Source organism: Trichosurus vulpecula, chromosome 5 (assembly GCF_011100635.1).
Source record: "Trichosurus vulpecula isolate mTriVul1 chromosome 5, mTriVul1.pri, whole genome shotgun sequence".
NCBI classification, from domain to species: Eukaryota; Metazoa; Chordata; class Mammalia; order Diprotodontia; family Phalangeridae; genus Trichosurus; species Trichosurus vulpecula.
The window spans coordinates 299457065-299482010 of record NC_050577.1 but is presented as its reverse complement, the minus strand read 5'-3'; the positions used below and the strand labels follow the sequence as shown (position 1 = coordinate 299482010).

Genomic DNA, 24946 nt, shown 5'->3' with positions numbered 1-24946 from the left:
GAATATATCTTTATTGATTTAACCTGGTACCAAGGCAAGACCCTTGAGGAGAAAAAGAGAGGGAAACACTATCATCGCTCCTTCCTGATCCAAACCCCACCCCCCACCCCCAATCTGTCGCTGCCCAGATTCTGGGACACAGCACCATGCTTACGTTTAAAGAATGAAAAGGCAGAGAAAGGCAAGTTACACGTGTTCTTGTACAATTCAATTTCTTCATACACGACAGAAGAGGGACAACAGGGAGATGGGGAAAGGGTGGGGTTTCCATTCCCACCCTCAACCACAAAGTCCAAACTATGGAGAGCTAAGGCAATAACCTTAATCCCAACTTATCAAAGAACTTTACCTACCATGTTAGGCATTCCTGCTCCAGGAACAGGCTTTTTGTCGATTGGAAATTGGGGTAAGCTGTTGGGCATTCCAGCCTTGTTTTGCATCTGAGGTCCAAGTCCGCTGGCTCCAATCTGCTGAGCAGAGTTTTGACTATATGGCGGACCATAAGGATTGGGATTGTTCATTATTCCCATCTAGGAATGACAACAAAGAAGAGAGGCACAATTCAAATCAATACCTCCCTCCACGTGTCAACTAAATAACCATTTGTCTTTTCAAGAAAATCCCTGACCAATAAAGGCATTTTTAAAAGGAAATGTCACTTGGGAACCACCTAAGTGGCTGTGATACACACCAACAGAATCAGACACTTTTAAGACAGAAAAGATTCTCAATACTTCTGAGAGACTTACATACTAGCGATTTCAAAACTAAACACTAGAAACTAGAAAATGTTTAGGGGGGAAAAATCTTATTAAGTCACGTGTTTTACATTCCACATAAGGCTAACCACTCACCTATAGAAAAAAAAGTCACTTTACAGCAGGCCTTCTTATACTTTTTCCACCTGTGACCCCTTCAGCACTTCTTAATCTGTGGGCTGCAACCCTCTATGGGGTCTATACAGTCTATAGGGCCATAAACAGTTTTCAAGGCATCTCTCTCTTAACAATACATCAGACTCAATATATTTTTCCCCAAACGTACCTTGCCAGACATGTAGGCTTCATATACAACAGAGCGGCTTCTCCAAAGGCCTTCTTACTCTCCCTGCTTCCCACTTTGTGCTGTGTGTGTGTGCACATGGACTGTGTGTGTACTGTGTCCAGAGGACTGCAGTTATTCTCAATTTAGAGTCACTCCTAGGAAGTCCCTTAAAACGGTCAACTTCACCATGCAGTAGCTGCACAAGATCCCAGCTAGGAGAGGCAAGTTCAGGTGAGCAGCCTACAAGTCTGCTTCCAGATTTAGGAAATTGTTTATTGGCCCTTCACCCTCCCTCCCACTATGACTCAGTAGCAAAAAAAAGAAAAGGTTGTTCTCAAAATAACCCCCACCCCCCACCCCACTCCATCTAATGGGAGCTAAGGAAGGCCTAGGTGCTATGCAGCCACAAGTCAAAAAGCACCAGCAATGAATCAATACAACTGTTGCCTTTTTAAAATCTTGGGGGGGAGGAGGGGGGGCACACAGCTAGGTGGTGCAGTGAGTAGAGCATCGGCCCTTGAGTCAGGAGGACGTGAGTTCAAATCCAGCCTCAGACACTTGATGCTTACTAGCTGTGTGACCGTGGGCAAGTCACTTAACCCAATTGCCCGGCCTTCCCCCCTCCAAAAAAAAAAATCTTGGAGGTGGTTTCTTGTGCAAAACTTCCTGCTCTCATTTATTGGGGAAGAAATCTGTGGTGATCCTTTGCGAGATATTCACATGCTTCCTGAGCTCCTCTGTAAAGTGGTGCACAGACATGCTAATGGGGGGAGGCAGGTTATTTTACAAGCCTTAAAGTACTGTATAAGATGGGTGTTGCTGTCATTTTGTCTTTTATTGGTTCCTGTAGATATCGGCAAACTCTATCATTACTTATCAATTTAACCTGGTACCCAAGGCCCTAACACCACTATGTAATAGTGCTGGGGTGGGGTTGGGCACACAGAATCCCAATGGTTGTAAACACTGTATATTTGTACAATGTACATGGAACATGTAGGGCCAAGACAAAGGTAAAGATCCCAAGGATTCAAACAAGGAGAAAGTAGGTTCAGAAACTTTCTCTAGAGGCTATTTAGGGATTACAGGGCACCAAAATTTGATTTGGGCCTCAAACCCTGAGGATTCCAAGGATGTAACAGCTGGAGTCTAGCCCAGGCCCAGCGAAAATCTGGGAGCTGCTTAAAGGTAACTGGTGATAGGTCTGCCCTTTCTCCTTGTCTACTACCCACCCCAGGAGGGCGGAGCCACCGAAAATAGAAACGACCACTCCCATCAGTGAAGAGGGACGAGAGAGGGGCCTCCTAAAATAAAAACCAAAGCCTTCCCCAGCACTGTACTGCTCTAGCAGGACTTGAGGTACGGCTCTTCTTCCCTTCTGATGTATCTGTTCAAGTGCTAAGTTAAGGAGGCAAGTATGTTCAAACTATATCAAAAAAGGGGCTAGGGAGAAGTGACTTAAGCAATATAAAAACAAAATATATCAACAAATATCTATTTAAAGAATAAAGGTTGAACTCATATGCTGATACCTCAAACCAGCTAGAAATAACTTGGGGAAGGGAATGAAAGTCAGTGAGGGAGAGAGCTAGTTCACCACCAAATGACAAGCTTTTAGGGTTAATCTGCATTATTAGCATTTTTTCCTAATCATATTCTTAAGTCTAAACAATCACCAAAATTTTTTTTAAGTGTTCACACTTAGAAATTCACAATTGCCCCGAGCTGGTTCAAGGGGGCTCCAGCACATTGACTACCTTGTTTAAGCTGGGAACAAAAGCACCATCTTCCCGTTCCAGCTTCTGCTGGCATTATTGTGTTATACGAATGGCTTGTTGGAACCTTGTCTAACAAATAATTAAGATATTGCACCTAGATCACAGGAAGCCGGGAGTAGAATTTCAAGGGAAAGAATGATTCTAAATGGAAGTTTATTGTGCAACAAGAAGTAACAAGAAGCAAGGAATTCAGAGGCACAGACTGATGCAGTAGAAAATAAGCAGGACCCTGACTGAGGCTATGATGATATAAATGGAGAATCACATTTTCAGTACCTGAAAAAACTAAAAAATGATTCAGACACCAGATATTCAAGGGTAAAGTCTAGACTGTCATCTACACTGCCCCCCACCCCATCCAGAGCTTTGTTTCTTTCCTGTTATAAGGGAGGGTTTTCCAATGGGGGGTGGGATAGGGTGGGGGTCGTCCCCAAATGGCTGTGACATTTTTAAAAACCACATGATTCAGTGAGTTCTTCCTGGGTACTCATGTGCCTGCACCACACCAAGAGGGGTGTGGGTAAAGGGTGCCTGCCTGCAGGAGTGAGCATGGGAAGCTACATCCCCAGCACAGCTCCACCTGCCCGGATCCTTCCTAAGAAACTCCAGCAGAGATAATGGATGAGGGAGCCAGCAGCTGTATGGCTGATTCAAACTACAGGTCCTAAGAACAGCATTTTCTTTTTCACTTAGTGCAGAAGGAATAAAAGCTGGAAGTTTTCAACACAAAAACAGTTATAATAGAGGGGCTTCTAGTTCTGCAGAAAGCCTTCACAACTAAAAAGACTACTTCCAAAAAGTATTTACAACACAAAGAGGCAGCTGAGAGACAGAACTACCTTCACATCGAGGGTAAGCAGGGTACCTCCAAGCTGACAACCAACCACCTTCTTTAGGATCTCTAGCTCTTAAGGGGGAATCCTTTGACCCTTCGTGACAGGATTACTTGGGCTCTAAGACAGATCTATTTATTTAACAGGTCTCTGCCCATCAGGTGCAGAGCCCCTGCATTATCAGAAGGGTGGGGGCTGGACCCATTGGTTTCTGGTCAGCACTGGCGAAACTTAGTGGCCTTTACAGAAACTGTGGTTGTTCATGTTAGGGCTTCTGAAGAGACCCAGTTTGGGAACAAAAATACCCTTCATGGAGCAATTTGGAACTATGCCCAAAGGGTATAAAAATGTGCATACCCTTTGACCCAGTAATACCACTTCTAGGGCTGTATCCCAAAGAGATGACACAACTAGCAAAGGGACCCGTATGTACAAAAATATTTATAGCAGCTCTTTTTGTGGTGGAAAAGAATTGGAAATCAAGGGGATGCCCATCAATTGGGGAATGGCTGAAAAAATTATGGTATATGAACGTAATGTGATGCTATTGTGCTGTAAGAAATGGGGAGCAGATGCACTTCATTATAACCTGGAAAGACTTTTATGAACTGATGCCGAGTGAGGGGAGCAGAACCAGGAGAACATTTATACATGATTATGGACACACAGTATCTGTAAGGACTAACTTTGATAGACTTGGCTCCTCTCATCAAGGCAAGGTTCAAAGACAGCCCCAAAAGCCTCATGATGGAAAAAGCTATGCACATCCAGAGAAAGAATTACGGAGTCTGAATGCAGACTGAGGCAAACTATTTGCTCTCTCTTTGGTTTTTTTTTCCGTTCTTTTTTGGTTTCATTTCTCCTTTTCCATGATTCATTCCATTGGTTATAATTCTTCTTTACAATTGGACTATTATGGAGATAAGTTCAGTGTTAAGGTATATGTAGAATCTACATTAAATTACATGCCGTCTTGGAGGGGAGGGGGGACGAGAGGGAGGGAGAGAAAGTTTAGAATCCTAAAACTTGTGGACCTCAGTGATATAAACTAAAAATAAAAAATAAATTTATATTTAAAAAAAAAGGAATACCCTTCATGTCCTCCACAGTTCGTATTTTTTGTTTTAAAATCACCTTCATTTCAAAATATAGCACCCTTATATCCAGCAAATCCATCCTTTGTATCCCAGGGAAAAGAAATTCCAAAACACAGTTCCTGCTAGCCTCTGGTATATGCTAAGAAAGGAGAAGATGCATTTTCTCCTCTCTTTGGGGCCAAGCCTGGTCATTGTAATTATAGAGCATTCAGGTTTGGTTTGGTTTCTTCCCATGTTTGTGGTCACTGAATACACATTTCCTGTGGCTGCATCAGTTTACGACTCTTTGTGTTAATATTCTATTCCCTCTATGTACCCCAAGCTGTTCAGCCATCTCCCAGCTCTGCTATCACCTTGGGTCATAGGCTATTGACCTAGATCATTCAGAGAGGCTGCCCTCATAGCCTCACCAATGCTCTGTGTGGGGTAGTAGTCACCACCTCTCCAACATTTGATCATTGGGTAATTTGGGGGTTGTACAGTGATCTGTAATTCTTCTGACTGGTGATAGTGAAGCGATCTTTCAAATAACTGTTGACAGGGGCAGCTAGGTGGCGCAGTGAGTAGAGCACTGGCCCTGGAGTCAGGAGGACCTGAGTTCAAATCCAGCCTCAGACACTTGACACTTGTACTAGCTGTGTGACCTTGGGGCAAGTCACTTAACCCCAATTGCCCTGCCAAAGCAAAAAAAACAAACAAACAAACAAACAAATAACTGTTGACAGTTTTGACCACTTATACCCAGCTGAAAGGTTCGTCCATATGGTGTAGCTCTCATAGCTTTCCTATTGCTACAAATATCAGACTAAAGATTTCGCCCAATTCCTGCCTTCCTGTTGTAGCTGTGTTTTAAAACTGCATGTAAATGAATCTATTTATTATTCTCTTTTGTGGCTGGGATGCCTCCCCCTGACCCCTCAGTCTATATTCTCTCCCCATTTTGTGAGCCCCAATTTGGGGCTCATGGTGGACACGGAAGCAGCTCTTGTCCAAAAGAGCTCACGGCCAGTAGTGGATTCTTCTCTAGTCTGTATGACCGACCACCAGTGACAGTGAAAAATCCAACCAGGGGCACAAAATGCTTTCTACTGACTACATTCAAATTGTCATTTAGGTACATAAATTACCACAGGTACCATAAATTAAACATACACCTTAAGAACAGGAGTTAGATGCTCCTGATGAGTTTCAACAAAGACTGATTTTAGCACCTTTGCATGTCTTTTCTTTTTTGACCTATTTTTAGTTTAACCAATGCTTGGTGCAAAATGACATTGCATTATTGTTACTGTAAAAAGCTAAAAAGTGAGGACGTCTTCAAAATCACCTTTTCTCACTACATGACTATTGTCATGGAGTTCTGTGAAGGCCCTTTTTACAACAGGCTTGAAAGGCAAGCAATGAATGCATTTAAGGCTGGTAGTTTATTTTGCCATATCTAGGAACCTTTGCTTAAACTAGTAAAACTTAAGTCAAGCTAGACCCAGGATTCGATCTTTGTTTGTTTGAAGAATTCTGTAAAATCTCCATGTGCAAAGGTGCACACTACAGGATACAATCATCCTTCCTGCTCCTAGGCCCCACGCTGCCTATCACTGCCACCTGCCCGCTGTGACTCCCACAATAGGAATACCAAAGCTGATGGTGATTTCCCCAAATAACCAATGATTCTAATCTTGCCAACCAGAACAAATTAAGCCACCGAAGCAGTGTTATCTGGAAGAATGTTCATCTTGCTAAGGGCCCCTTGGCTACCCCAAACACTTCTGGGCTGATGTTGCATGGCAGGGAGTAGACAAGCAAAGAAAAGTAATTTAATCAAAGCAAGTAACTAAATCTGCTGCTCCAAGTCACAAAGAGTCTGACAAGTGTCCTGGTGGATCGGGGGCCAGAAACCTGCCACAGACCTTTAAACAGCTCTTACCCTGGGCCAGACCACGTTTCTTCATTGCCTCAGTTTCCTCATCTGTAAAATGGAGGTAGTAACAGCACGGATGTGAGGAGCCAATGAGCTAGCATGTGTAAAGGACTTCGTAAAGCTTAAAGGTTATAAGTGTCACTTAAAGAGAATTTTGGGGCAGCTAGGGGGCGCAATACAGAGCACCAGCCCCAGAGTCAGGAAGGACCTGAGTTCAAATTTGACCTCAGACACTCATTAGCTATGTAACTCTGGGAAAGTCATTTAAGCCCGTTTGTTTTGGGGTTCTCAGTGGTAAAATGAGCTGGAGAAGGAAAGGGCAAACCCCTCCAGTACTTCTGCCAAGAAAACCCCAAATTGGGTCAAGAAGCGTTGGGCAAGACTGAAAAAATCACTGAACACCAACAAGAGAAGCTTAGAAGACTTAGGTGAACTGACCCAGAGGGGAAGGCAGCAGTCAAGATAGTGACTACAACACTGTAAACAGGGAGACCTCCCCCAAAAGAACAATCCCACTAGAATACGGCAACAAAGAACAAGCTCGGCCTCTCAAAAAAGCTGAGAGAAAGGCACCCCTTGGCTGCCTCTTTGCAGAGGGAGGAGGTCCATGGGTGTATGACATTCAAACAATCACTAAACATTATCACAATGCATATAGTTTTTACTTTTTTTCAATGTAGCATCCAGCTCTGCTCTTTTTTCTATAAAATTTTCTTTCTTAAAAACAACTTCTATCAAATGGCTCTGAGGAGGCATAACCTGAACTGATCCAATGAATCTTTGTTGTTGTTCAGCGGCTTTTTTCAGTTGTGTCCCCATTTAGGGTTTTGTTGATAAAGATTCTGGCATGGTTTGCCCTCTCCTTTTCCAGCTCATTTTACAGATGAGGAAACTGAGGCCAACAGAATGAAGTGACTTACCCAGTGTCATACAGCTAGTAAAAGCACATGCCATTTTAGCCGGAATTCAGCATTATAGTAACATTGTGCTCTTGTCCTCAAGAATCTTCCATCGTATTGGGGAAAACCACATGTACACATCCGTATAAGTACCAGATGCATTACACAGAGTGGGGTGATTTATGGATGTGGTGAACAAATTGAACTATGAAAAAAAAGTTAAAGATTCGAGATGCAGTGGTGAGTTGGGGAATGGCCTAGATAAAAGCATGGAGATGGGAAACACAAGTCACGGAGGAAGTCAGTTTGGTCAGAACATAAGGTATGTGAGAGTACACAATAAGCAAATCTCAAAGTCTGCAAAGTTAGAGGGGTGTGTATAACGAAGAGCCATGGAATTTGGGGGAAGGCGGGGCACTAGAGTGACTAATGCAGACCCGGGACAGTTGAAGTTGTGGCAGTTGAAGAAGGGTTAGAGAGGAGAGAGAGGTGGGAGACCCATGAGTATAAGTGACCTGGAAACAGTGAGAGACTTATATGAAATGTTGCTAACTACTTACCTTTACTTGTCCAAAAAGTGTAAGGTTCTTTGAAAAGTACGCTGCACTAACCAAAAGGCTCTTTCCCCTATCACCAAATCATGAAATTACCAACATAATTTTAAAACCATCCAAGGAAAGTCATCTGCAAACATCTTATTGCTGCGCTCAAAACTCAAAATAGCTAATAATATAGCTACACATCAGAGCATCTGGGATCTTGTTTAAGGAAGCTAGAATAAATGCCAACCACAAACATGCAACTAAGAATCAAGAGCCCTGCCCCCCATCCTTACCTTGCTCAAAGCTCCTCCAGGCTGTGGACCCCTTAATCCGGTTTGTCCTCCCATCTGGGGAGACCCTTGTTGCAGCGGCTCAGCCAGTAAACTGCCAGCATTTCCCATGCCCTGGTTTGGATACGGCATGTTAGGTCGCCCTCTGCCTGCTCCAATGGAACCATTCATGACTTGACTTGGCATCATCCCTTGTCCGTTGCCTGTAGCTAACATGCCAGGATTCATGCCAGCCCCCATACCTGTGTTCATCCCTAGTCCAGGCTGATTAACTGGACTGTTCACTCCTGGGATCATACCAGCAGCAGACTGTGCCGAAGGACCTTGATTTGGCCCACTGGCACCCACTACCATGTTAGGAGACGTCAATCCGGCCTGGCCCATGGGGCTTTTGACCATGCTATTCAATATTCCCATTCCAGGACTGTTCTGCTGGCCTTGAGTAGCCATGCCTGGGCCAGGGCCACCAACTCCCATATTGAGATTCGGGGAACTGCCAGCCCGTAACAATTCAGAAAGCTGTTTATGTTTCGAAGCAGCATCTTGTGTTATGCTAAGACTTGTCTGGAGCTGACTAATATCACCACCATTGGTAAGTCCCAATTCTGATGAGTTGATTAATTCATCTGGTAAGTCATGTTCTAAGTCAAACAAGGATCCAAAATCTAGAAGAGAAAAAAAACAAGAGAAAATTAAGGCTTAGCAAACAAAGAGAGACAGAGCTCAAGCAGCGGTTTTCACCACTCAAGACATGCAAAGCTCTTCACACTTCATCTCATGGAACCACAAGCCAAGCCTGAAGGGGCCAAACAACAGGGAAGGCATAGTGGGGGAGCCACCCAACAATGCACAAGAGGCACCAAACTCACTTCCTGACCCAATGAACCTACAAGGAATATATGTAATAAAGAGATGTGAAGTACAGTAGTTAGTAACACAGAAAAGATGAATTTATGCCTTTTAAAGATGGAAGAGCTAAGGAAATATCAGCGTAATAGATGAAAGTAACACTGTGACGATGGCAAAATGCCGATAACATATACATTATAAATTGACTTCTAGCTGTTTGGGGATGGGGCCAACATTGATGTCTGTTTGGCTGAACTGAGCATATTGATTGAGGAAAGGGATAGGATGAATGAACAGAAAAATTCATTTTAAAAGATTATGACAACCAAACCAAGCACATAGAGAAAGAATACGGGCAAATGCATTGTTTTTAAAAAGTCTACACTATTTTTCCCATTAAATGAAAAGTCAAGTTCTACATTTTTATTTGGGAGTCTAACTCCACATTACTGGCATTTGGTGAGAAAAAAATGAAAATCAAATGAGCTTAGTAATATAGTACCTTACAAGTTATAGGTGCTCAATAAAATGTTACAGACCACCAGGCACAGACACTAGCATCTGGATCAGAGATGGCGTTGGCAGTATCTCATTCTAAGAATCACACACTTATCTAATTCACAGGGCTTTAAAAATGAAGCCATAAGCACCTTCTCTGTCAGGGCACCATCATACCCCTCATTACTTTCGCATGGGAAAGACACAGCTGGCACCATGGCCCCCCACCACATCAGCTTTAAGTCTGGATGTGGGACTTGCCTCCTCTCATTTAAGATGGCTGGACAGTGTGAAGAGCACAGACTGGGGTGTAGCAGACTTATCTATGGAAAGAGAATTGGCTTCCTCAGTCTCACATTCTCAAAAACTACACTAAGGAGGGTCATACATTCATTATGTCATGACCTGAGAATTACAACTCCAATCTAAAAAGAAATTTCTGTTTCTAAACAGAAACTAACTAAAACCCATCACAAATTCTACTGGGGAACATTTTTTTCATCATGGAAAGTCATGGGAACCACCAGTGTGTGCCATCATCACCCAAGGCAGTAAGTGGAAGGAGGCTTTCTGTGGGATGTTAGCAGTGTGTTCACATGCCACTGCCCAAACTGGCATGTGGGGTGGAAGATGAAATGATACCCACTGACCAACAGACCCAGAGGCAACAGCCAAGGATAAACAGGAGTTGATTAAATAGGAACCAGGAACTAGTAAGAGGATAAGAAAATGTGGGGGGTGCAGAAGAAACAGGGAAGCGCCACCGCAGAATACAGAAAAGCCAATAAGGGTGCCTGTGATGACTGTCCAAAATAGCAGTCCTTTGACCGTATCAAGCCAGTGTCGGTCAGGGTCTAGCTCTGTTCCTACTGTGTGACTTGAGCTACTCATCTCTTGTGGAATTTATGAAACACTGTATTGTAAGAGCACAAGTATGAAATGCTTTAATTTCCTACAGTGTCTCATACTAAATGCCAGTTCATCATGACCCTGGATTGTCATGCCAAGGAAGCCAAGTTCTGAGGTCCCATACCATGTTGGAAAGGCCGCTAGGAGGGCGTCTGTTGCTGCCTGCATGTCTGCTGCCGCAGAGATTAAGCTAGCTAAATTTGGGGAGTCTAGTCCACACTCAGGCTGGCTGCAAGCAAGGTGGGTCATTTGCCAGCTAGGGCAGCTGTGGAAAACCACGGGAAAGTGGATGGCTGTGGTCGCTGTTTGTGGAAGAAGTGACCACAATGACAAAGACGTGGGCACTCCACTAGGTTGATGGATTGTGCGCAGTCAGGGAAGTAAAAAAGAGTAGTAAGAACACTGGCAACCTGAACAGGTCTGTTCAAATGGGTTTGGTACTGGCATTCCTTACTTCAGGGACAAAAAAAGGAGAGTGCTGGAGAAGCTGGAAGATCTGTACAAGCCCAATGTTTCTAAAAGGACTGAAATGCTGTCCATGTTACAATAGCCCTGAGGCTGAGCCAATCACTGTACTGTGAACCCCAAGAAGGTCTGGGGAAAATCAAACAGGTGCCTGCCCTCCAAGCCAGCAAAGATGAGACTCTGGGCCCTAAACATGTCTAACTTGCGTTAACCTACCACAGAGCTCTGAAGAACGTAGAACATTGGAGGAACAGACATGTATAAGCTGTTCATCATTCAGATAACATTTTTCTACAGGGTAACTAAGCTGGTTAAATAGTAAGTATTTCACTTAAGTTTAAACCAATTATAACAGTAGAAAACTGGCCATTTTCAAATGCTTTCTTTTTTTATGCGACTTTACAGAGTACTTCCTTCTACAACTGCCTTTCAAAAATACTCACAAATAAATGAAATACTCAAGATTTTGAAAAGTGTCCTTATTTTCCAGGCAAGGAACTGACTTGCCCAACATCAGGGATTAGATTTCAAGCAAGCCAGACTTCTCACCCAATTATTAGAGGGCAAACATTCTATCTCCTCTCCAATCAAACTCTCTAGAGATTCTCATATTGGGGGTAGGGGGGGTGGTCCTTGGTTGCAAGAGCATGCAAAGAAAATATCAGATTAGGATTTTTTTTCTCACCCCCCAAATAAACTTCTCTGCGGGCAAGGTGTTGTGCCTAGTGACTTGGGACACAAAAATTCCAATCTGAGCTCCTGTATTCAACTCTAATTTAAGGAGGCAGAGAGAAGTACCCAATACATTTTAAAAACTTTTTAATTCTTACTAAAAGGACAAGCTTAAGTTGTCAGGAGAGTTCACTTATTTAAGATTTTTTCCTCTAGTCCCTGATCCTGAAGATATCACTGTAGACAGGCCAGGCTGGAACAGGGGTGTGTGTGACACGGGAGTATGAGGCACAAGGCAGGTGTCACCCAAGGGGTAATAGGAGTGGAAAAAGTCTGACTTTTAACTAAAAAAAAAAAACAAAACAAAACCAAAACTCAAAACAGACAAGAGGCTTTAAAGAACAGTAGAAAATACAAACCCAAACGACTGATCTCTTCTACTGCTGGTTCAAATTCTTTACTATGAGGGAAAACGAATAATCTAATCAGATCTGACATCAGCCCCCAAAACAGAAATTATGAAGAATTACATATCAATTTACATTCATGCAACTAAGTGGCACAGTGCATAGAGCGCCAGGCCTGGCTGGAGTCAGAAAGACTGGGCTTGCTGAGTTCAAATCCAGTCTTAGACATACTAGCTGTGTGACCCTGGGCAAGTCACTTACCTTGTCTGTAAAATGGAATAGCACCTAACTCAAGAGTCATCATAAGAATCAAATGAGATCGTTTGTAACACCCTTAGCACAGTGCCCGGCGTGTTGCAGGGCCCATATAAATGTTAGATGAATTTAAGAAAGACATTTTTAAAAACTAAGCTGTCTCATCCACAACTCTCATATCTGGTATACTTAAGTTTACAAATAGATTTTCTAACCAATTAAAACATCTCCCCATGAATAAATCTCAGTGGTATGTGAACACATTAAAAAAAAGATTCAAAGTAAAATGCATCCACACACTGTATTAGGTGGGGATCCTGGGCCTCTAGGTGCCAATCACCTACAAAGCAGAGCCAAGGGAATGCTGGGGGGAAGGGGTGGGGCAACCCAAAGGCCACATGTAGAAGGGAGAAAGAGCATTCCAGGGATGGAGCAACAGGGGCAAAGGAACAGAAACAATTTCTATATAAGAGCAAGACAGTCAGTATAGCTAGGAACAAAAATATGTGGAGCAGAGCATGCGAGAGTTTCACAAGGTTATGGCCCAGCTAGTTTGGGGAGAGGCAAACAAACAAAAAAGACTTTATTTTTTTATACTGGAGTTAATGACGGGAACTGTGTTTTAGGAAAATCCCTTTGGATGCAATGTGGAAGGTACACTGGAGCGGGGAGAGATGACAGGAGGCAACGTCTGACCTAGGGTGCTAGCTGTGAGTAGAGGTGTAGTAGAGATAGAAACAGAGACACTCTGCAATTTATTGGACACAAGATAAGTGAGAGTGAGGGGACCGACTCTGAGGCTGCCCACCTGGGACTCAAGTATTCACATCCTTGCAAGGATGGCGGTGTCCTCCATTAGACTTGCTGAGTCTGAGATGCCAAAAAGATGAGCACAGGAGGGCAACCAGGGATGGATCTAGAAACAAATGAAACCACGAGCGCCGAGGGAGAAAATCGGGAGAGAAGGCCCTGGACAGAGGCTCATGGTGCCCCCGCAGTGAGAAGGGAGTGCCATGGATAATGAGCTGCTAAAGGAACAGTCAGAAAGGCAATACTAAAGAGAGACAACATTTACAGATCTCTAAGGTTTGCAAAATAATTTACACAGGGCATCTTGCTTGAGATAGGAGCTGGAGAGAAAGCAGGGTCTCTAGCATTGATGCCACCTACTTCCTACTCAGTGTAATAGGCCCAAGCCGCAGGACGAAACAGTTTGACATGATATAAATGTGTATTTGTTTTGCTTTGATTATATTTATTTGTTAAAGAGGCAGCTGGGTGGTAGAGTGGAAAGAGTACAAGGCATTTGGAGTCAGAAGAACCAAGTTCAAATCTGGCCTCAAGATAACTGTATAACCATATGTGCGCACATGGGCAAGTGCGCGTGCGCGCGCGCGCACACACACACACACAAGTTGTGTGACTCTGGGCAAGTTACCTATTCGAGCCAATTTCTTCAGTTGTAAAATATGGATAACAAAAACTACCTCCCAAGCCTTCTGTGAGGATCAAATAGAACACTATCTGTAAAGAACTTAGCACGGTGCCTGGCACACAGGCAACACAAAAATGCATACAACCTTCAGCTAAAGGCAAACCATACAAAATAACAGAGCTGGGTCCTAGTAATTCCAGTTTAATTAATGTACAACTTGATTTAGTGCCTATATAAGGGGTAAAAGGCATAAGGTAATGAGTCAAAACTTTATCAATGGGAGCATTGGCCTACTGAGCTCGTATTACCTGTGGATGAGGCACGTTCCTACCCAGTACCAAGAGTTGTGTAAGAAAATGAACAAAAAGGGGCAGCTAGGTGTGTGACCTTGGGCAAGTCATTTTACCCCAACTGCCCTGCCTTCCCCCCCCTACCCCTGCCAAATGAGCAAAAGGAATACTGTAGATGGACCAAAAAGAAAAGACTTGTTATCGCACTCGAACAAAAACGTGATGTAACTGAATGGCATGAACAGGGTGTTAGTAACTCTAAAGGAGGAAGAAATACTGGAACGCCTGAATCAAAGTATTATATCTTATAATAACAGGAATGTAATAAGAATAAGAAATAAAGTATATTTCTCAGTGTCACAGCCCACCCAAAATTCAGGGAGAAGCACCTACAAGAGCAGGCATCAAGTCAACATACGTGTGTCAATAACAGGGTTTTCATCCCATCACCAGGGCAGGCTTATATTCAAGTGTGTTTTTTAAATTGTGTTTTCTATAGCTACCACTCCGTGATAAGCTCAAGTCATAAAGACATTTTTCTTATGCTTTGCTGTTACGTTAATAAACAGATAAACTTTTAAAAAATTTTTCATTTATTTCCATTGGGCTGGAACCAATTACCATGTTTTACAACTTGGAATTCTGGGCCACTTCGTAGGGACAGAATTCAATGCCCAAAATAATTGTGCTCAGCTGGGATTCTCTTGTTTTCCATTCTCGTTTGCCCACAGAAATGTCCTTTATGTTCATTAAATTCAGAATTAAGAGCTCACTGGCAATATGAACATTTCTCCAAAGAATTGCTATTAAACTATTAACCATTGGGAAAAAGTTCCAAAAGCAACTCTTAGCTTAACTCTGGTTCAGCAAACTGGCAAAGGGTGCAAGAGGCAGTACGGTCAATGTTTGAAGGGTCGTAGAAGGAGGTATCATTCTAGAGCTCTGAACTAATATAATCATTCTGGAAAGCAATCCGAAATTACATCAAGTGACTCAAGTATTCACATCCTTGCACCCAGAGGTGTCACTGCTAGACCTCTCTGTCTATTCCAGGAGTCACTGACAAGAACAATCCGTATTTTCCAAATAATCCACATACTGCAAAACATTTTTTTGCGACTTTTTTTTTGTAGTACTAAAGAAACAGAAACAAAGTAAATACCTATCCATTGGGGAACAGTTAGACAAATTGTGGTAAACGAATGTAAAGTAGTATTGCTACACTGTAAGTAAAGATGCCTCTGAAGCACGGGAAGATGCAAAGTGAACTGAGCAGAACTGGGGGAAACCTTATATGCGATAGCAAAAATACAAATGAAGGGGCAGCAACCAGGAAACAAGGGAAATGCAACATGACCAAGTCAAGCGGAGCCCGCGCAGCCCCCCAAGGGTCAGGAGGAAGAGGAGGCTAGGGAGGCAGCTCACTGCACAGACTGTCTGACTTGTTGATATGTACTGGGGAATCGTGATGAATGGGTTTTTAAAATCCTGGTCTAAGTTCACACACGCACGCGCTTTGTTATACTCCTTTTTCAAGGGGTTTGGCTGAGAAAAGGAGAGATTTACTAAGGAGGGGCTTCGTAAGGAATGGGAGAGGAGTGTATTTGTCAGCAGCACAGAACAGGTCCATAGGGAGGGTAAAATTGGTGAGAAGGGCGGATTGGGGTGGGGGGCAATTTTCTGGAGAAGATGAGTATGGAGAGGCTGGCCTTGGCAAGGAGACTGAAGCAGGGGATATGGAGGATGATAATTAGTTAGGAGACACTGAATGACAACGAGGGACCATGGAACCAAATTTCAACGAAATTTTTGCAAAACTAGTGGATGGGATTGAAAAATGAATAAAATGATTTCAGAAACACAGCCAATGATGTAATTTCTACTTGGGTAGCTATATGATGTACATGATAACGTGTGCTATGTAACAATGGTACATGTATATAACAGAAATAAACACTGGTGTACATGTTCAAAACTTTTCACAGATGGGGTACCCAAACAAAAAACTCTGGAGACCACTAGTCTAGATAATTGAGAGGACCAGATAAGAGTTTTCCCAGGCTATCCAGTCCTACAAATTATAGAAAGGCATCTTATCTTCCCTACTTTTGTGACTATCTACAAAGCAGATCTGCTTGGTGAAAAAGAACAACCATTTCACTCAATGCCACGTGCACAAAGGTTCTCAAATCTCAAATTAAGTAGTAGATAACCTTAAGATAAAAAAAAAATTATTTTGCACAAATAGTCACCACATTTAGGAAAGCATAGAGAAGCATTCTATCAGCACAAGCTGGCAGGCCTGAAATTGCTGCTCTCATACACGAGCTTGTTACTATAATATTCAGGAAATCCAATTGTTTGTTACATGAAAGAAAGGCCCTTCCCAAGTGGGAGAGTAGGAGTAGGGATCCAAGTCGGGTGGGTTTGGCACACACCCAAGCTCACAAACTCAGAGCTGGAAGAGAGTGATCTAGGCAAACTCTCTCATTTCAGAGAGTCAATTTTCTCTGTTTAATAAAATCTGGTTAGGAATCCATGTTTCCCCCTTCCCCTTTCTCAGTTAGACTGCAAAGAAATCCAGACTAAAAGTAAGGAAAGCAGCCTTGCAGGCTCTGAAGGCTGTCAGTTTACCCACTAGTTGTTTCAATACTTTTCTCCATTGGCCTGGTTTCGATAGGTATTTATTGTTCAAACAGGGCGCACGGTATTCAGTCTGGACCTGGAAAGCAAGGTTTTCATCAGCGATGGGTGAAATCTTTTTGTCAAAGTCTGACCCTTATACAGAATTCTGACCCCACCCTGAGATCACACTAACTTCAGTCATTAAACATGCTTGATAAATGGATGACTGAATGTTAAACATTATACCTGTGCAGACATAGGTTTGTTTTGCTTTAAGCACAACTAAATACTTTTAGGAACAACGTTTTAATCTATTTAAGGGGGTCATCTGTTTTGTTTTCTCTTAAATTTAGCATCAAGCACTGCTGCCATTTCTATGAGGTATCCCTGTCATTCAATAAGCATTTATTAAGCACCTACTGATGTGTCAGGCACTGTGCTAAGAACTTGAGAATACAAAGGGAGGCACAATCTAACAGACAGGGGGACAACATGCAAACAAACTATGGACAAACAGGAAATAATCTACAAAGGGAAGGCACTAGAATTAATGAAGACTGGGAAAGGCTTCCTGTAGAAAGTGGGATTGTAGCTGGGACTGCCAAGCCCAGGAACGGGCCAGTGAAAATGCCCAGTCACAAGACGGACTATCAACAGCCCAGAAGCAAGTGTCACTTCGAACCAGAGTGGGGGGGGTGGGTTGAAGGGCTTTGTATACCAGAGGATTTTATATTTGATCCTTGAGGTGATGGGGAGCCACTGGGGTTTAGTAAGGGGGGGGGGGAGGTGGCATGGCATGGCGCTGAATGAAGGCTGCTTGTGGCAGACAGAACCACCTACATGTTACTACAACAGTCCAGGGGCTGAGGAGATGAGGCCTGTACCAGAGTGCTTGCAGTAAGAGAGAAGGGTGCATATTTGTATGAAATTGCAAAAGTCTTGACAACAAATTCGTTATGAGAATGTCATTTTGTTGTTGCTACCCCTTTCAAGAGCAACCAGGTTGTAAGTCTAGGGTACTATGGTGACGTCCAGAGTAAAAGGAATTTGGAAGAGGGAACAGTTTGGAGGAAAATGAGTTCAGTTTTTGACATGTTGGACTTAAGATGTCTATGGAACACAGTGATGACAGCAGGGGAGAAGACCTGGAAGTGGCCATGAGTGACAGTGAAGCCAGATGTCTAGGGATACCAAAACTACTAAACAGTGTGAGATGTGAGGCTGGAGGTCAGCAGAGAAGGAGATTTGAGAAGCTCACCAGGGGAAGCAGTACAGAAGGAGTAGGCAGCCCAGGCCAGAGCCCTGTGGGGTTCCCAGTTAGCAGATGAGACTGACCCTGGCTTGAGGCTTGTGGCTGCCTGTACGCCAAGAGCTGGGCCAAACCCAGGAACACCCTCCTCACTCCGGACTAGCCAGTCTTTTCACTGTTCAATTTCTATCTCTTACTACCTCTGCTTAGACTGTTCATGACTTAAGGAATTTAGACCCAAAAGGCAGAAGAGACATGGGATGATAATTGACAAGGATGGAAGGGGCAAATGAAAGTTTTTTGAGGACAAGGAAGACCTGAGCACCTTTGGAGCAGTAGGGAAGCAACCAGCAGCCAGGGAGACAATGAGGACGGATGGGGGCTGGGGGTGGGGGTGGGGGTAAGAGAGGATAGAGTCAGACATGTTCCGCCCCCTCCCCATGTAGCAGGGTTGGCCTTAGCAAGGAGACATGTGAGGCTTGGGGAAGAAGAGAGCAGCATCTGGATGATGTGGTTAGAGAAGCCGCTGAGTAAAAAATGAGTGGAGGTCCTCAGCTGAAAGGGTGGAGGAGGGGGAGCCCGGGGAGATCTGAAGAGGGATGGAAAGACTGGGAAGAATGGCTGGGGGACAGAGCTGTTAAAGGAGGTAGAACAGGATTGCCTAGTAGTAGCAATGAGGGCCCAGTGAGGTTCAGGGTGGATCTAGTCCAGCTCATTGACTGGTTTTTCCCAGCTTCCTCTACCAGAGAAGCCCTGGCAGTGGAATGGGGGTGGGGTGAGGTAGGGGGAGGAGCAGAGCAGGTGATCCAAACAGGGCAAGATTTGTGATATGTGGGGGGGAGGGGGAGGGAGGGAGGGAAGGGAAGGACAATGTAAAACCGAACTGGTTTCCCGGGGGGGGGGGGGGGGGGGGTGTCAAGATGGAGGAAGAAGGAATTTAAAATTTAAGTAGTGCAAGGGTGACGGTCTGAGAGACAGCAGAGAGGTAGAAAGCCAGAAGTCGGTGACCAGACAGGGAACGTTAGATTTCATGAAGGGTCCATTTGTGGGGGGTGTCAAGATGAAGGTTATAACTACTTTTGTGTGTGCCTAAGGTGGGATGGAAGAGTAGGGTGGAAAACTGGGAGGTTAGAGTGTTTGAGGAACCATTAGTATGTATGCTGAAATCTCCCAATATGAGGACAGGAGTTGGGCAAGAGCCAGATTGGAGGAAGGAAGTGTCCTGGAAGTCTGGAGAACACAGCTACCAGGATTCAGATTAGGTGGGTAGGTGTGGATTGTATGGTCCTCAAAGGAAAAGAGGTCACTGAGCCATGGTGGAAGGGGCCATGAGTCAAAGTGGGAATGTGCAGCCAGTGCTGGAAAGGGTAGCCAGGGAGACTCTGATGACTCACATCAGAAGGGAGTCAGATCTCACTAAGAACCAGATGATGGGAGAAGGAGGAAAGTAGAAGATTTAAGATGAAAGCAAGTTTGTCGTCTAAGGTGACTGACATTTGTTTGGGACTTTGGGGGTGGGAAGAAGGAATTAGGATGGAGGGGGTGGGGAATATGGTTTGGATGATCATAGAGAGGGTGAGACCAGGTGGGAGTCTGTTAATCATTTAGCGAACATTTCCATAGTCAAAGTATTAAGACCTAAGAACAGGGTTCTTTCAGAGCCTTAGATCCCAAGTTCAGGCAAGAGGGGAAGAACTTGCAGCACAAGCACTGCTAATACTCTCCTTCTCTAAGGTAGGAGACCAGACTGGAAGGCCCCTTCTCTCCTCCTCCCTTTGGAGGCTGGAGATCAGGCAGGGCATTGCACAGAAGCTGGAAGGCCCTCCTACCTTTCCTCTTCCCACTTCTGTCTGAGGCAGGAATCCTTGACCTATGCAACAATCCTGAAAGGTGCTTCTACTGAACCCTATTCCACCTTTCCTTTCCCCTTCCTTACTGAGACTTATACCACCTCTTACAGTGTGGCATCTATCCCAACTATCTTATCACTCTGATGGAACTGTTCTCTCCATGCTGCTAGTAACCATCAGTTTGCCACATCAGGGAATCTCTAGGCTGAATGGCAGGGATCCCTTCTATCCTGACAATGTGGATGCTCCACTCCTGTAGCAGTAGCCAAGTCTACCTGACAGCCCTAATACAGACAATCAAACCTCACCCATCGGGCACCCTAGCGCAGAGGGCTGGTGAACCCGCTGAATATGTAGCTATCTTTTCAATATAATAGGTTTCCATAGTAATATCAAGTATTTTATTGATTCTGAGAAGGGGATCATGCACCAGAATGCCAGAAGGGTCCTAACACACAAAAGACTAAGGAAACCCTTCAAATATCTGAAGGCAGAAGACCCTTAGTTCCAGCTCCATCTTCGAACAAACTCTTCTAATTACAGCTCCAAATTCAGAGTTGGCCACAATCTGCTGAGGCCTGTAAGGGAGCTGGATTCGAGGTCTCTACTTCTACTACACTTTCAGGTCACTGATTAAACATTCCAGGGTGAAAGAGTGTCCTTTTACTAAGGACACATGCTCACCCTACCCCTGCCCAACAATCCTAACTACTCTTTGGGTCTGATTCTTTGACCAGTCCCAAATCCATTTAAATTATGTAGTCTGTATTTCTCCACCTTTTACATCAGGATAGCATGGAAAACTGTCAAATAATTTACTGAAATTCATAACTTTTTTTTTTCTATGATACTTCCAACTATTTAGAAGTCTTGTCCAAAAAAGTAATGAAGTTAATCTGGCATATCATTGTTGACAAACCCAGGCTGGATTTTGGAGGTTCCCATTTTTCTTTCCATATACTCACAAACCATTTCTTTTATACCATTTTAGGATAAATGGCAAGCTCACTAGAATAAGGATTCCTCTTCTACCCCCCTTTTTGGCCTTATGTATCAACATCTGGATGGTGGAATAATGAATATTATATGGTTTAGGAGGGATGGAATAAAGGAAGTGCTCATGTTAAGTTCATTAAACGAGGTTAGGAGACTGGCTCTTCTTGACTCAAAATCGACACTAGCAAGGTTCAGCACGGCCCAGTCCTTAATCTATAATACTGAAGAGCAAACTCTATAAAGAAAAGGAGCACCCGCAACATAATCAGAGCCCCAGGAGAGGCAGTGAGTGGCTGCCCTTAAATGACTTCATTTGTATGGGGCAAGACAAAATGGGGGCAGAGAAAGAAATAGACAAGAAGTCAAGGTAAATTTGGTGGGAGGCAGTAAATGCTGCTAGAGCTGAAAGGTTTAAAAACTATATATATATTTATAATCTTTCCCTTCCACTCCTCCCACCCCAAGTCCTGCCCAACAAAGAAGGAAGGGGCAGAGAAAAAGGCCCTCATTATTGAGATACATAATCTAGCAAAACAAATTCCCACATTGGCCCCGGGTAAGAACATAGGACTCTGCATTTTCAATCTGCCACCATTTGGGAGATGAATGACGTATTGCGTCTTCAGTCTTCCAGACCATGGTTCATCAGAGTTCTGATGTCTTTCAAAGTTGTATTTCTCCATCATGTGGAGAATATTATATAAATTGTTCTTCTAGGTCTGCTCACTTTACTCGGCACCAATTCCTAGGTCTTTCCCAGAAAGTCGGAATTCTAAAAGGAGCAATGAGAAGAGAGCATCTTCTAGAGGATCCCCACAGGAAACAGCCATTGTCCAAAGGGAGTGAGATAAGGCGCTGGAATGGCCAGCATGAAGAACAGCAAGAGGCCCAGTTTGGCTGGACTGTGGCTAGAGAGTAAGCGAAGGGGGAAGCAGTGTATGATGTATAAGGATAGAGAAATAGGCTGGAGTCAGGCCACGAAGAACTTGAAATGGCAAATCAAGGGCTTTGGATTTGAATCTGGATGTAAGAAGAAGGTGCTAGAGTTCACTGAGCAGGGGTAAGGTCTGTACTTTAGCAACAGATGGATTGGAGACGAGAGACAAGGCCTTCAGGAGAAACAATCAGTAGGCTTGCTGAAATAATTCAGACAAGAAGCAAATTAGAGCAGGAAAAGTGATTCTGACTCCGCTTTTCTAAGAACAGACCTTTTAAGGTGCTCATCCTTGGTTACCTTGGGTCTATCTTTGTTCACAGGTTTGTGTTGTTTAAATTTGCGTTCCCTGGACATGCCTTTGATGTCTTGAGTCAACTCCTCTCTTCTTCATTAGAGTTTTTCTTCCTCTTAAAGAATTACACTCAAGAGCTTTTCCTATGCCTTGTGATCCTTTTGCAGTTTTAGGCCAACAAGCCCTACCTAGCCCTTCTCTTCTCTCTGAAATATGCTCTTCTAAAATTGTGTGTGTGTGTGTGTGTGTGTACACACAGGCCCAAGCTCAGGCTCATACTCAGGTTCTAGTTCAATAGAAACAGTTCTGCCTTGTTGATTCAGGTAGAAAGACTAGTATCTGCCATCACTTCCCATTCACTCAGAGACCTTGGTAGTCCCCATTCTCCAGGGTCAATCTCCACAGCCCCCACCCCAGACTTCTGAACTGTTTCCTCTTTCCTCCTGGGTTTTTGAGCCTGATGGCTCCTGGTTCTCAGACTCTCCATGATGGATCAGATCTCCTGGATCCACCAGAGTAAAAATATGTCTTAAGAATCAGGCTTTAGACCCTTGTCTTTTTCCTCCACAATCTCTCTCTCAACAATAAATACCCTTTGTTCCAAAAGCTTCAACATTTTGTAGAGAGACCTACACAAATGACTTAGAAATCTTCCTGGAACAAGCACTGTAGCCACAGGACCAGCAGGCCAGCCACAGAGACTGCTGGTTAAATCTGAGCCCGCTCCCAGGTTTTTCCTACCTGTCCTCCTCAATCGTCAGACTTTCATGAACGCCTATCCACAGAGCAAGCGCCATAACTGGCCTTCCTCTTGTCTCCATCCCCCCTTTCACATCACTGCCCAATTGACTAATTTTTCCACACCTATAGACCTGATCTTTTTCCTATTCTGTCCTGTTTTACAAATGTTTTCATTTGCTCCCTAGTGCTAGAACTCAGAATCTCTACAATGGGATCCCCCCGCCATTTCCTTCCGGCCTGGTCTCTCTTCTCCTCTATGCACTGCATGACCTTGGCCATATCTCCAACTGGTTAGTGCCCCAAAGGGGCTGGCTCCTGAGTTGCCCGCTCAATACCTGGGCACTGGCTACGTCCTATGCCTAAACTGGTTTTCTTTGCCCCCACTAAGGTACAGGCTACTGAATTTCTAAGGCTTTAGAGTCTAAAACAAATGCCCCTTGCCCCCTCTCCTGGGAAACTCTGCCCAGCCCATGCATCCCCCAGGGATTGGATCCCATCCAAGGGATTCTCTTTACGCTTCTATACTCTACCAAACTATTATCACTGGAAGAGAAACAATGCTGTCTTGCCTAAACTTTTTGCCTAGCTGGGCCCAACGCCCTACACAGTGTAGTAACAAACACTCAATTTCATTTCTTTGACAAGCTGTTCTGAAGAGACTCAAAAGTCAATTTTATTAGGCCTATTGGGGACAGCAAAGTGTGCTGTATGAAACCTTCTGAGAAACTGCCAAAGACAAAAGTATGGAAGGTATGGGGGGGATGTTAGCACGGCACCTTTCCGACATTAGTAACCACGTGACCTCAGACAAGTCACTGAGCCTCTCTAGTGCAAGAGGTACCTGGAGCCCCTTCCTCAGTGAGCTGGAAGGGTCTTCAAGGTCCACTAGTCTACCCTCATTTGACAGGGAAGGAAGGAGAAGGCCAACATACTCTCCACTGTGCCACAAGAGAAACAGATGGAAATGTCATTTACAGGTGCAGCATCAGTCACTATTTGAGGGGCTTCAATGGCAAAAATTCTGCAAGATAGTCTTCAAGTCCTTTGTTGCCTAATGGGGGAAGCGGAGCCTCTTTGCTGACCTGAGCCTTGCTCCCTTTGCTATTGTTTATACCTTCCTATTACTCTTATATGACCATAATTACGCACCTTCAGGGCCTGAAACCATCTTAGCCCCTGTATCTCCTGGCTAGAACAGGACACGAATTTATTTCTTGTACATGATCTAAACACAGAGTTGTGAAGCACTGCCTTCAAACCTGGTATTAGGCAGAGAATTCCTCACTGCCTAAGGAACAAACCAGATTCCCTTTTTGGCAGTTGTATAGACCGAACGGGAGTTGTGAGAATTTTTTTCATTGTCACATACATTTTTAAGTTATTTGCAGCATCTGATTTAAACTGGGACCTGCTGATATGGCTAAGAGGAGTTACTAGAGAGCCACCCCTTAACTAGCTGATAATGAAGACAAGGAGATCTTGAAAAAGAGAAACAGACAATTCACTGGGAAATGTCCCACCTGTTCCCCACTAAGTATTATGCCAAAACCCCTAAGCAAAGTGCCGGGGAAAATAGGAGAGAGGCTGATGAGACCCTCTCAGATCTGGCAGAGGGATGGGCAGTGCTGCCTCACTGCACAGCCAAGTGCCCACCTCCCACAACCCAGCCCAAGTGGAAGCTATACAGAATGACTGCAAAGGTGAGGTTGGCCTTTTCATTTTCCTAACTGGAGGGAAGGAAAGGCTGCCAAAAAGAAAAGAGGGCCATTAAAATGCATAGAAGAGAGCAGAAGAAAGGCCAGAAGCAGGAAGCAGAGACAAAGGACAGCTCTGAAATGACTGTTGAATATACTCTAAACATAACAGAAGCAAGCTGGACATAACAACATTTGCAATTTCATGTACACCCCTCTGTGTTCCATTGTGCATATGGAAGGGTTCGTTTTGGTTGATGCTTGTTAAATTCAAAATTTTAAAAATCAGAACCAAAAAACAATGTCGATGTCTGAAAAGAAAGTTTAACATCTGTTCCTTTCCCCTTTCCAACAGATGAGGTCTAGAGGCATAATCTTTCA

General features: G+C 43.9%; 1 protein-coding gene across 1 annotated transcript in view; it reads right to left on the bottom strand.

Moving 5' to 3' along the window:
* Window positions 1–24946, bottom strand: part of EP300 (E1A binding protein p300) — an 84673-nt gene that overhangs the window by 43698 nt on the left and 16029 nt on the right. The window contains exons 2-3 of the mRNA XM_036759199.1: window positions 8405–9066; window positions 354–530 (exon numbers count right to left, since the gene is read on the bottom strand). Of these exons, the coding sequence (XP_036615094.1) occupies window positions 354–530; window positions 8405–9066 (839 nt within the window). The remainder of the gene's footprint in view (window positions 1–353; window positions 531–8404; window positions 9067–24946) is intronic.